At 49.9% G+C, this 13742-nt stretch overlaps 1 protein-coding gene across 2 annotated transcripts in view; it reads left to right on the top strand.

Annotated features, from left to right (window-relative positions):
* The first annotated feature begins 3018 nt into the window (after positions 1 to 3018).
* Positions 3019 to 13742, top strand: part of ANKRD33B (ankyrin repeat domain 33B) — a 122712-nt gene continuing 111988 nt past the window's right edge. For both annotated transcript variants that reach the window (XR_007246128.1, XM_048515617.1), the window contains exon 1: positions 3019 to 3447. Coding sequence is in view for 1 of the 2 variants with exons in the window: in XM_048515617.1 (XP_048371574.1) it covers positions 3067 to 3447 (381 nt within the window). In the remaining variant the exon portion in view is untranslated. The remainder of the gene's footprint in view (positions 3448 to 13742) is intronic.

Genomic DNA, 13742 nt, shown 5'->3' with positions numbered 1-13742 from the left:
GCTGTGGCTGCCTGCATTACGCAGGCTGGAAAGTGGCGGCCAGACCGAGCCGGACCAACAGTAGAATAGCTTGAGCAGTACACCTCGTTGCTAACCTGCAACTATCATCAAGGATAACTGGGCCGGGCTCCTTCCCATAGCCGAATATGCCTTACAACAACAGCGGTTCAACAGCAGCAGCGCCAATAAAACTCCGTTTGAAGTGGTCACCAGTGCGTTAAGTTCCCCTGTTACCCCAGCTCCCCGATCAGGCTTCCAGCCTTACTTTGGTCACTGGATCCGGTCTCTAGCTGAAGGCTGGAAATCCGTCTCTTCCTCGCTCACCACTTGTAAGCGCCAGTTTAGGAAACCCAAAAAAGGTTGAAACAAAGCGGACGTTATAAACGCGAATGGATTTTCACTCTGCCAAGTTAGGCGTGGGTTTATTTGTCCTACCAAAAACCTTAGGGATGTGCATAAATATTCTAAGCTAGGCAAAGAAAATTCATAGGGCCCGTTTAGGATCACCCAGGTGATCAAAGCGATGCTTGACTGCTTCCTCGGTTAGAGTTGCTTCTTCTCTCAGTAACATTCACCCTGTATTCCATTCAACTAGCTTACTCAAGCGGGCTCCAGATTCAGATGCTTGGTACGCACTCCGCCGGAGGTTCCCATACGATTGATGGTTGATAGCCACAAGCGCACTACTGACAATCGGCGCTATTTATTCTGGATTCTCGTTACATACATATAGCGTCTGCAATATTTGGTGACATCCTGGGTGGGATATCCCTCAGGACATAATCAATGGGTGTATGTTGTTGAAAATATTGACACCCTTTGATCGCTGCTTTTCATAAGGCTTTCCCTCTCTTAAACCGGGGGGGGGGAGAGGGAGCTCTTCGGGTGGAGGCGGAGTGTAAGGAGTGGGGGTTGCTAGTTTCTACTCTTTCTGCCCCTAGCCTTGGCAGCATTCCCTCGTTCTGGGCTTCGTGCCCGGGGTGGTTGGGGCCTTAACCTTGCTGTGATTATCTTGTGTGTTTGAAGCTTGTTTCTTCTCTGTCGTGGGAAAACTGCTGGGACGTTTGGGGGAGGTGGCTGAAGGTTCCGTAAAAGCGATACCTGAAGCCCGGGAAAGTCAGAATCCGCATCCCGTGTAATGCGATCGTTGAAGTTTATGAAATAAGCGTACTGAACTCAGTTCCTTTGTTTCGAGTCCTTTGAGGTTCCTTACAAATACTGCCTGAAGACCCCTAGGCAGAGGCAACACTGTTGATATTTCATCTGCTAATTTTCAGAACACTCAAAAATCTTGAATGTATGGACTCTTGGCTTCCTCAGCTAATGAAATGCTGAAAGATTCACCCCCCACCCACCCCGCCCACCCAATAGCTAATAGACATTGGATGGGGTTACATTGGGTAGATCTGGATGGTTAAAAAAGGGACCTGAATTACAAAAACATAAAAAATAGTTATATTACTTATTAATAGTGGCAAGAATAGCAATTGCCAGATATTGGAAATGTCAGGATTGACCATCCAGTGGCATAGTGGTTCTACAGGTGCATTCTAATCTGGAGGAACCAGGTGTGATTCCCTGCTCTGCCACCTGAGCTCTGGAGGCTTATCTGGGCACTCCCACACACGCCAGCTGGATGACCTTGGACTAGTCACAGCTCTTTGGAGCTCTCTCAGCCCCACCTACCTCACAGAGTGTTTGTTGAGAGGGGTGAAGGGCAAGGAGATTGTAAGCCCCTTCGAGTCTCCTACAGGAGAGAAAGGGGGATATAAATCCAAACTCTTCTTCTTCTTCTTCTTCTTCCATTGAAGAATGGTTTCAAAAAATCAAAGATTACAGAACAGCAGACAGACGTACGACTCTCCTCAGCTGAGGCTGCTGAGATTCTTGTCAAGCTGTCTGGAATCCTTTGATAAGATACAAGATGGATCCTTCTAATAAGAAAATATTAGTAGTAACTTAAAAATAGAAATGTTAATTTATAGATATATATAAGTGACAAATATGAAAACTTTCTATATGTAACATCAATACTTATGATATTGTATTTATTTAAATGTTTTAAACAAAACTTATTTCAATGACAGAAGGGGGATCTGATGTAAACTGTGTATGTGCCTCAATATCCCTCCTGTTGCCAGTCTGACTTCTGATGCATAAAGTCTGAGAACATTGAGAAGTGAGAGCTCTTTCCTTTTGGACATCTTTAAGTAGATTGTGTTGGGTTTGCACATGGGCAAGGTGGGGCCCTGGACATCTTTTCTCTGCCAGCTCTGTCAGGACTTTATTGAGGTCTGCCTTTCTTTTGGACTGTATGGCTGAGATGTATCATAACCCCTTTTTTCTTCTGGACCTGAGCAGGGGGGAGTAGGTGTTGTATATGGTTTGTTATGAAGTGAGTTCACTGAGCGGTCATATTTTCTGGGGATACTCATACTATGTATGTTTTCTTTTGAAGTTTTGTCAAGAAAGAGCCGACCCATTCTACGTCTTATGCCATTTTATGTGTGCATTACGTGCATTTTGTCACGAACTTTTGTAAGGAATGCCATTTCTTATTCCAGAGTCAAGTGAGTGTTAGGATATTTTGCATAGATGTTGTGTATGTTCTGGTGAGAACTTTTGTTGAGAGCATAATTTCCAATGCAGGAGTCACCCCAGCTGTGTTTTAGGCTATTTTATACAGATGTTGTACACATTTTGCTGGAAGCTTTTGGAAGGCCAATTTCTAACTCAGGAGTCAACCGTCCTGGTGGCCTTCTGCGGCTGTCGTGCATGTTGCGTTGCGGACTTTCTGCAGAGGAGCCTCGCTGGCCGATGATCAGGCCCGCGGCGGCGGCGTCTTAGCTTAGGCGGGGCGTCTCCCGTGACCTCCTTCAGGCGCCCGGTGAGCGGCCGGCTGCCCCTGCTAATCCCCACGCCCAGCCCGACGGAGGGAGGGAGCGGGTCTCCTCCTGCCCGCCCTTCACGGCCGGCCGGGGCCGCCCTCCGTCCGTCCGTCCGTCCGTCCTTCCTCCCTCCCCGCGCCCCGAGCAGGCGGAGGCGGGCCAGGTGGGGCGCCGGGCCATGGGGCTCCCGTCGCGGGCCAGCCCCTCCACCAGACAGGCGCCCCCGGGGCCCGCAGCAGCAGCAGCCCCGACGGTCGGTGGCGGCGCCGGCAGCCTGGCCCGGCGAGCGGCGGAGGTCAGCGGAGGAGCGCAGCGGCGGCGGGAGGAGGAGGAGGAGGACTGGGAGGACTGGGAGGACTTCTCGGAGCTGCCGGAGACGCGCAGCATCGCTTCCGACGACTCCTTCTGCTGCTGGTCGCCGGACGAGTCGGAGCCCGACAGCCCCGAGCCGCTGAGCCTCTTCCGCGCCTGCTGCACCAACAACGCCGTCGTCCTGCGCGCCCTCATCCGCCAAGGCCCCGACCCGGACGACGTGCGGGAGACCGACCGCAACAAGCGGGTGAGCGAGCGAGCGAGCCTCCCCCGACGGGCGTGAGTGCATGAGAGAGCGAGCGAGCGAGCGAGCGCGCGCGCCGGCGGCCCCTCCTGGGCAGCGAAGCACGACCGCGCGAGCTGCCTGCAGACTTTGCAGAGGTTGGCGCTCCCGGTTTCCTTGAGACACTCAAGGAGAGACATCAGGGGCGGCGGAATCAGGAGCGGCCTTTGGATCATTTCCCCATCCCATTTAAATTTACGGCACTGCTCACAGTGCGATCTCACCTTTGGGGGGTGGGGGGGTGGCAAGCCCCACTGAAAAAGCAGTTCAATTCAGATGGGGGGATACGGCCTGAGTAAGATCTGGAGGGACTGTGTTTAGGCTGGCTCTCCCAGACTGCTTCCCTGTGGGGATTTTTCTTGTTCTGGACGGTGGCCTGACTTCACTGCTGTTAAGAAGATCAGTGTGAGGTCAGGCCAATTCCCAAGCTCAATTTCTGCCCCTCGAAGGAAAACTGGGGGATGGTTGCAAGAACAGCAGCATCTGATAAATATATTCCATGAGTGGTTAAAATTAAATTGGGGATCATGCTGGCCATAGGCATGGACAGCTTTAGAATAGGATTAGAAGGATTTCCAGCTGATAGAGCTATCAGTGGCCACTAGCCTCAGTGACGAAGGAGAACCTCCACATTCAGAGGCAGTAATACTTTGAATATTAGCAGTCAAAGTATTCAGTTCAGGAAGGCAACTTCAGAAGAAGGCCTTGGTCTCTAAACCCTGTTGTTAGCTCTCTGGAATAACAGGTTCGCCCAGTGGTGGGATCCAAAAATTTTAGTAACAGGTTCCCATGGTGGTGGGATTCAAACAGTAGCGTAGTGTCAATGGGGCAGGGCACAATGGTGGCATGGCCGGGCATTCCGGGGGCGGGGCATTGCTGGGTGGGGCTGTGACAAGGATGCAGCCACTGCGCCAGTCCTTGGGTGGAAAACAAATGCACGCAGGCGCAGGCTGCCACGCACGCCGGTGCACCTCCTGCTAGACTGCTTCAAGTTCTGCGCGCTACTGCTGAGAGGAGGGGCATAACTAAGGCCAAAATCACAGGGCAAAATCACCAGTTAGTAACCCCCTCTCGGCACACACAAATAACGAGTAACCTACTCTCGGGAACCTGTGAGAACCTGCTGGATCCCACCTCTGGGTTCGCCGCTGTGTCACAAGATGCTGGAGTAAGACCAGTGGTCTGATCCAGCCAGGCTGTTCTTATGTAGCCAATTTGAGGAGGGGGGACAACTGAGCGCTGCCTTCAAAATGGCATAGCTGCATTAGTGAGCACAGCTACCTTCTGAAACAGTGGCACTGAGTTCTGCATTTCCTTCTTCCCTTTTATACTCTGTCGCAGGAAAAGATGTTAGTATGGTCAGTTGAGCTACAGCAGTCGAAAAAATTGTGTGCTTCTGCATTAGAATATAGTCCCAAACAAATATGAGAATTATCATTTGCTGTTATGTGCTGCGTTTGTCAAAACTATTCTTTTGTGCATTATTGAACATGGTACTTTGATAGGAAGCAGCATTTATAGTTCAGTGAACGACTATCAGCAATACTTGCCTTTTGCAAACTGCAGGGCTAGGTAGGCACTAAGGCCAGAGTGAAGCATTCTACAAGAAAGAATGGCTGGCACCCTGCTGGCACCTTTTTCTGAGACAGATGATAGCCCTTTTAATGGACTTTCACCCCCACAGTTGAGCCATGGTGCAGCTTTGTACTGATCCAACTGGAGAAAGAGCATCTCGCTTGATCAACATGCCCGGCACAGTGGCGCATAGCTACCCATGGGAGTACGGGGGTGCTGCGTTGCTTTTCAAACCATGCGCATGCCCTTGAAGGGCAGCAAAATGTATTTTTGATATTTTTAGTGTTTTTACTTTGTTGGCCGGCAGGGGGCACAGTTTTTAGGATAGTGGCACCAAAATTTCAGGATATTGTCCAGCAACACTCCTACTGATACCAGCTAAGTTTGGTGAAGTTTGGTTCAGGGGGTCCAAAGTTATGGACCCCCAAAAAGATGCCCCATCCCCCATTGTTTCCAATGGGAGCTAATAGTAGATGGGGCTACCTTTTGAGGGTCCATAACTTTGGACCCCCTTAACCAAACTTTACCAAACCTGGGAGAGTCTCCTAAAGATACCCTGACATTTTGATGTTGCTAGCCTAAAAGCTACGCCCCCTGCAGGCTGAAAACTGGAAAAACATTTAAAAATACAAAAAACACAAACGAACATGGGGGGGCATGCAAAGCTCCAATTTTGTACTGGGCTCCATTTCCCTTGGATACGCCTCTGCACTGGCATAGTTATCACCTGCAGACGACAGACTGAAGAAATGCAGCTATTATAACGGAGGCACCTTCTCATTTCCCCTCCTGCTCATCCGGGAGCCGCGTTATAGGGCCATCCTAAACAGAATTACCCCCTCCTTAAGTGCTTTGAGTTTTATTGACTTAGAAGGTATAACTGTCTAGAATTGCACTAGTAAAATACATAGTTTATAACTAAGCAGCATCCATGATTTTTCTATTTGGCATATTTGTAGAATTTAAATGCCTAGTTTTCTGTACCCAAAAGTGTACAGTATTTGAGAGAAGGAGCTGCAGCCGTCAGCACTCTGTACTTCTTCAGTACACGTGTCTTAGTTGTCACAATCTGAAAGGCACGAAAATAGTAAATAAATTAGAGTATTATTTTGTCATAAACCTGGACTATGTACTGTTTAGTTCCCTGAGCAACTCAGTGTTCCTTGCCATCAAGGGAGCTTAATTTGTTTAGTGTGTCCCCCCCCCCCCCCCGTCAATGGGAGTGATCAATTTTTATGGGAGAACTGACATCTTGAGTTGAAGATGCTTCACACCATGTAGGAACCAGGGCCAGGAAAGCCCTGGCTTTAGTGGAAGGCAGCCCTATGTCCTTGGGGCTGGGGATCACTCAGAGATTGCTGCTGGAGGGCCGAACAGTCCTCCGTGGGCAGTACGGAGAGATGCAGTCCCGAAGATATGATGGTCCCAGACTGCTCAAGGTCTTAAAGATACAAAAACCTTGAAAATGATCCAGAATTCAACAGCCAATGCAGGCAGTAGAGGATAGGTTTTATATGTTCCCTCACCAGAGTTCTTGTGGGCACTCTTGCAGCTGCATTGTAGACCAATTGCAGTTTCTGGAGCAGTTTCAAGGGCAGGCCCTATAGAGTGAGTTAGAGTAATCTAGCCTGGAGGTGACAGTCACGTGGATCCCTGTGGCAAGGTCTGAGCAGGACAGATGGCGGGCCAACTGGCAATGTTGGAAGAAAGCCATTCCGGCAGTATGTGTGCCCTGGGCCTCCATAGACCAGGAGGACTCCAGGATCACATCCAGGATTTTAAAGCACGAAGGAAGTGTTAAAGCATCACCGTCCAAATTTGGCAATTGAAACCCCTGCTCTGGCTTGCCTCACCCCAGCCACAGGACCTCCATCTTCACTGGACTTTGTTTCAGCCTGCTCTGACGTAATCATCCTGCCAGGGCCTCCAGACATTGAGCCAAAACATCCAGGGCGGCAACCAGCCAGCCCTCCAGCAACAGAAGGAGCTGGGTGCTTATTGATAGCAACCCATCCCAAAGCTCTGAACCAACTGTGCCAGGGGTTGCATATAAGTGTTAAATAATATTGGGAAGAGGATTGCCAAACAAGGGGGTGCTGCCGAGACACTCTTTCCCTAATGCTACCCACTGTCCCCATTTATGGAGAAACGGGGCTAGCCAATCCAAGGCTGTCAGTCGCACTCTGGTAGTGAGTCAAGAGATCGGAATTGAATATGTCAAATGCTGTGGTGAGATCTAAAAGCACCAGCAGTGCCGACCTGCCTCGATCCAACTGGAGATGGAGCTCGTCCCTAATTGCAATTCTGTCCCGAGGCCACGACAGAAGCCAGACTGAAATGGGTCCAAAGCCAATGTGTCATCCAAGAATGCCTGCAGTTTCTCCACCACTGCCCTCTCAACTACCTTGCCCAAAAACAACATGCTCAAAACTGGGCAGTAGTTGGATGGACCCACCGCCTCCTTTACCCTCCCTGGGAAAACTCCCTGCTGGATGGAGAGATAGATTATTTCCAACAGGGGGCCCTGCACCTCATCATTGCCGGCCTTCACCACCCTTGGTGGGCACGGGTCAAGGAGGCAGGTGGTATGCTTCCGTGGTGTATTTGAGTTGGGTTGGCTAGTCTGTAATTTATTTTCCTTTTCGTTACCTAACAGTGTTGTGAGTGATTACAATTTGATTTATGGTATAAAGTGATCCATACCTTCTGAACTTTAAAATATCACTGTAAACTAAGGAGATAATGTAAAACCTTTTTAGGTCCACCACCTAGCATGGAACAAGACTCTCCCTTTCCCACCAGTTCCTTCCCATTCATATAGAAGAACTGTGTAGCCCTCCGCTGAGCTTCGTCCATTTGCCACATAGCAGTAATTGACTGAATCATCCTCCAAAAGTTTTAAAAGAAAAGATAGACTCATTATCTGAAGACTTTTGTCTGCTGAAGCTTCCTGCAAAGGGTCCTGCAAAGGAGGAACAGCGTTGACACTCCCACCCAGCCGCAAAACAGCAGCAAGATTTTTTAGATTGTTTTGACAGCTTTGCAAACTGTCTTGGGTATCAGTATTGGTGAAGACTGGGTTTAAATGCTCCAAATACAGAATTTGAAGTAGGAATGATGTGACTTTAGTACATTTGTAATATTTGGGATCCACCTTATTTTGTTCAAGAATAATTTTATGCTTCATTATGAAAGTGTTTAACATGCTGCAGTTATTAAATATTTGAGCTGAAGTTGTCAATTTATTGTTTTACAGTTTTACTGTTAATCCTAAAACTGACCATTCTGGTGTTATGAAAACATTTTTCATTATGCAAAATTTTATAGTTCACACAATATTGTTTTGTGAATGTTCTTAATCCCATATTGTCCTACAGGATAAGGACTGTTGGATCTGAATTTCTACATGAAGAGAAATGTTCTGGGAATGAGTAGAATTTCACTTTTTAGAAAGATTAAGCTCTCAGTAATGGCCAGACGGCCATTAATTAATATGTGCTCTAATGCATAAATGGCACTTAATGGGCACTGTGGATTAAATGTCCCATATCAATTAAAACTGTACATACTTAAAATTAAATAAATTAAAACAGTATATAGTTAAGGATCCTTGAGAGATTTACATAGATCAGTACGTTCTCTTTTTTAGAGTTTAGTACAAATGGAAGTAATCAGGAATGGAATTGAAGTGTCACTTAAACCTCATTATTTACCTGTTCCACATAAAGGCCTAAGTAAAATTGTAACTTCATCTGCCATTTCCTCCTGCCCCCTCTTCCATGTGTTGCACAGTTCCTGCTCATCGTCTAGTCCAGACCAGGCCATGACAAGCGGGGGGGGGGGGGGGACATGGATCACATAGGATGGCAGGAGGAGATGGTAGATGAAGTTACAATTTAACTTAGATCTTTATATGGAACAGGGTGTAGCTAGATTTAAGTCTAGGAGCGCCTTGGAGACCAAGAAGCATTTTAGGGTGGAAGCCTTCAAGAGTGAAAGCTCCCTTCCTCAGTTATGTGTAAGGGTCTGTCATGCCAGTCAATTGTTAAGTCTCAGGAATACTTCAAAAGCTTTATTGCCAGGACCCTGGGTTCTGCCCCCAGTATATACCTTGAAACATTTGCTCCTTCAGACAATCCCCCTCCCACTGTAAAGGATTCAATGGTGTTGATGAGCGGGTCAGCCGCCTGGCCTTCTTGACTTCACATCTCCCTACAGCCCGGGCTGATGGAGCCCAGCTTCTCCGGCCCGGAGACCTTATCATCTCTGCGAGGGAGATGAGACCTCCCGTTCCCATGGGAATCCGGGAGGGGGGATGGGATGGACAGAGTTATAACCTGTGCTTCTGGCGGGAGATCTTATTCCTGCCACTTTCTGCGTTATGCCGTGAGCTTTCTAGGATGTCTGAATAAACGGTCTTTTACACCCAAAAAAGCCTTTTTATTTCTCAGCTTCCTATGGAATTCCACTTACATTGTGGCAGGAATCCAAAGCGTTCATCTATTGTCTTAGTGGCAGTGGACCCTCTGTGAGATTGTCTCGGGCATGGAGAGGTTGGAATGTTCCTGTGGAAGGTTCGGTAGGCTCCCCCCAAAGAGGGCTCCAGAAGCTCTCCCTTCTGGATTTAGAGAAGGAACCCGGGCGGGAGAGCGGGTCACTGGCTGGTGACTCTTTCCCGTCCTCGTATCAGCCCACGCAGTCTTCACCCTCTTTACTCACCGTTGGAGCGGTAGGGACCGAAGGAAGACGGCACTCCATGGGGACTTACATGAGTCGATTTGGGGGGCGCTGTCTATGGATCGAGCACCTGTGTGGATCCGAGGGTATCTACCCGTTTGTCGCTGATGGATTACAAACCTCAGATGCAACCTGTCACGGAGGGAGGCGAGGCCTGACCCACCTTTCATCGCGGGCAACACAGAGGAGTCCATTGAACGATTCCTGGACTCCGTATTTTGGTGATGATGCTCCCAAAGATCCACCGTGGCATAGCACTGGGGCCCGTCCGAAGACTACCGGTGAAACTGGGACTAAACCAGGGATTGGGAGGGGGGGTATCCACGTACGATCTTCCGATCCGGACCCCCCAGATCCCGGACCAGCGGCTGCACCTGGAGATGCCCCGTATGCGTGCGTTAACACCCGGTGGAGCACGGCGTCCCATGCGTTCAGGGGATGAAGAGGGAGTCCGGAGAAAGCCTGCACTCCCAGCCGGATCTATTCCCTCTCTCCATCGTAAAGAGAGCTGGGATGAGGAAGTGGGCCGACTTCGCGAGATGCCCCAAGAAGCATGGAGCCCGTGAGCGCCAGCTATGGGAAGAGGGAACGAGAACAGCTGCAGCAAGAGCTGAAACCTGCAAAGAGGCCGGGAACAGCAAGCGCCATAAAGAGAATCCAACCTTTCCGAATTGGACCCGTTACAATTACAAAGAGCAGCTGCAACGGCAATATGTGTGCAGAACCTATCAGTCCATGATAGGAAGTCCTGGAACGCACTCCAAACTGGACTTACAGCGTCAACGCGTAGCGTTCAGGCCTTTACGTACGCCAAAGTGAACTAATCTGCAGCTGTTCAACGAGGCGAATTTTAGCCAAATTGGAGCGAGAAAGCAGCTTTGCATGCGCATCCAGGTGCGCTGACACGCTAAGGGAGAGAGAGATTTAGCCGCCTTGGAGAGGGAACTGAAGAAGCAGCAGCAGAACAAGGACAACCCAAGTTGGAGTCTACAGCTGTCACTGGTACAGCCCGGCAGCCAGAGGGGCGGCATGCTGCTGGATCCACTGCCACCTTCCAAGGACCAGATCCCACCCAGAACGCCAGCGGCAATTGGCGCTTGGTACCTCCCACCTCCCACCCGATTCCGGCCCCTTCTTCGCAGCCGCTACCTCAACCTCTCCGCCAGCCACCTCGCAGCAACCGCCTTGCCTGCAGGCGCCAAGGGCCGTGGAGAGGGGATATTACAGACCTCCAATACCTGCCCACGTTTCGATGGGACCTTCCAAACTTCCCCTTACTTCATCTTGCAAACTTCGATGCCCACATGGAGGACTATGACGATTTATACCGGCTCTGAGCGCGAAAAAATGTCACGGGACATCCGGCTCCAGTCCCTGGATGGGGCAGTCAGCCGACTGGTTTTGTGACTCTTTTGAACCTGGGCAAGATGAAGATATTCTGCGCCACGGGTGCCCGGCTGTTCCTCCAAGCCTTAAGGGCTCGCTTCACCAGATCCGGGTGCTGAAAATGAAGCTATCCGCACCATCAAATCTATTCCAGCAAGGCAACCGCTTTCGTTTGCCAGGAATTTGCCCGTGAATTTCGATGCGGCGGCTGCCCGACTCCCTCCTGAGTGGCCTGAGCGCATGAAATGTGAATACTCTCGGATGCTGTTGGCTGGCAAGCTTTCGTGAAAGCGGTGTTTTTAATTCCGGATCCCCCGCACTATTGCTGATTGGATCACATTGGGGATCAGTCCCAGAGTGCATGCCTCGTTTGGAGTATGCGCTACGTGCCGGAGGTCAGCCATGCCCATAAACCCACCACTGCGTAACCCACCAAGCTTCAAGCCTAGCAGCTACCGAGACCACCTCCGGAAGCGCCCGTCGCCGACTGGGATTATTAATAGTGTCTTTACTGCGGAGGACCAGGTCATCTGGCCGCCAACTGCCCGAAAAAAGCAGAAGCCAACCCGCTCCGGCCGCTGCTATCACCCCATCCTCCGCCAAGCCACCACGCCAAATCCGGGCCGCCCCCAACAAGGCTCGTCTAAAGGCAGTTAATATCGAAGGCGCACCCAGAGGAGGGGGGGAAGTGCAGCTGTTTGCCTTTCTTCAGCTGGCCCCATGGACATGGGTTCGACTCTCAGACGCGGTGAGTGAAGGCAGCAGCTCCCATTACAATCCAAGCGTTTCTGGCCAACCCCGCTAAGCATACTCGTATTATAGCCTCGACGCCCTTGTGGATTCGGGCTGCTCCCATTGCTTAATCGCGGCCCCAGGTGGCAGAGGAGCCAGGGTCTAGAACCAAGTCCCCCTGGCTAAGCCTCCATACCATTCACTCCAAATGGGCGGTAGTCCCTGCTCGGGAGAAGCGAAAGAGACCAGGCCCAGATTCAAAACGCATAACCCGGTTCTCCTCCGCTGCGCCCGACCATTGGGGAGAAAATTAGTTTTATTCTACCGGCGCCAGTGGCCAAACACTCCATACCGTTCTGGGCATGCCATGGTTGTTGTTACCATGAACCAAAAAATTCATTTGGAAAGAAAGGATCTTTAGAATTCACCTGACCCTCCCTCTGCGGTGAACACATGAATTAGAGGAAACTTCGGCTTCATCCTGACGGGCTACACCCCTGGCTTCATCAGCGATTGCCTCCGATTTCTACCGGCATTCCACCGAGCTTACCAAGATTTAGCCAGAAGTATTTCCAGGAGCAAGAATGCGATCCAGTTGCCACTCCCATAGAGACACTGGACTGCAAAAATCGTGAGTACAGCCAGAGGGCGCAACTGCCCAAAGGGAGAATCTACCGCGATGAGTCCCAATGTAAGGGAGAAGGAACTTCGTGCCTTTCTTAGACAAGAACCTCGCCTCTTGCTGGTTCATATCGGCGGGCTACCAAACACCTACGCAGCTGCTGCTCTCCTGTATTGTTTGTAAAAAAGAAAGATGGGTCTTTACGGCTCTGCACAGATTACCGAGGGCTCAATGCAGTCTCCCTGTCCAATAAATGCGCTTTGCCGTTAATCAAGGATGTTTTAGACGGGTTGGGCAGGGGACGCATTTTTACTAAGGTGGGCTTGAGAGAAGCTTAATACAGGGTCAGAATTGCTGAAGGCTATGAACACTTTGACTGCATTTAACACAAAGTTTGGACAGTTTGAATAATTTAATAATGCCATTCGGGTTGCAAGTGCGGGGCCCCGGAGCTTTTATGGCCCTTATCAACGAAGTTCTCCATGATTTTATTGGCCTAATAGGGAGTAATTGGTGGTGTACTTAGATGACGTTTTAATTTATTCACAAACCATGGAGGAGCATGAAGCATTGGTTCGGGAAGTATTGAAAGCGCTTGCTCAACAACAACTCCCCTCTTTGCCAAACTTTCCAAATGCTGTTTCCACTCCAAACCTCTATTGGACTATTTGGGTTACTGGATCTCTCACTGAGGGCCTAAAAAATGGATCCTGCTAAAATTGATGCAGTCCTCCAATGGGTTGTCTCTACCAGCCTAAAAGAACTCCAATCTTTCCTAGGTTTTGCCCTAATTTCTATCGTGACTTTACTACCCCAATTAAGTGAACTGACTCTCCCACTCACAGACCTGCTGCAGCACTAAGGGTAAAGATCCACTGACGCTGCCGAAGCCCGGAGACTATTTCCTGGTCTGAAGAATGTCAGACAGCCTTTCAGCTTTTACCGTCTGCTGCGAACCCTATCCTGAAGCACCCTGACCCAGATCTCCCGTTTGTGGTTCACGTGGATGCCTCGGACAAAGCGCTTGGGGCAGCTGTAAAGGTTTCAATGGTTTCAATGGTGTTGATGGTAAGGTAACCTTGAGTGCATTCCACAGCCCGGGGCGATGGGCCAGCTTCATCGGAGGAAGACTTTATCTTTGCGCGAGAGATGAGGACTCCGTTCCCATGGGAAGCGGGAAGGGGGGATAAGGGTGAATAGAGTTGCC

This window comes from Sphaerodactylus townsendi, linkage group LG14 (assembly GCF_021028975.2).
Source record: "Sphaerodactylus townsendi isolate TG3544 linkage group LG14, MPM_Stown_v2.3, whole genome shotgun sequence".
In the NCBI taxonomy this organism is placed as follows: Eukaryota; Metazoa; Chordata; class Lepidosauria; order Squamata; family Sphaerodactylidae; genus Sphaerodactylus; species Sphaerodactylus townsendi.
Note: the sequence above shows the minus strand (reverse complement) of the source record. Positions and strands in the feature narration are given on the sequence as shown.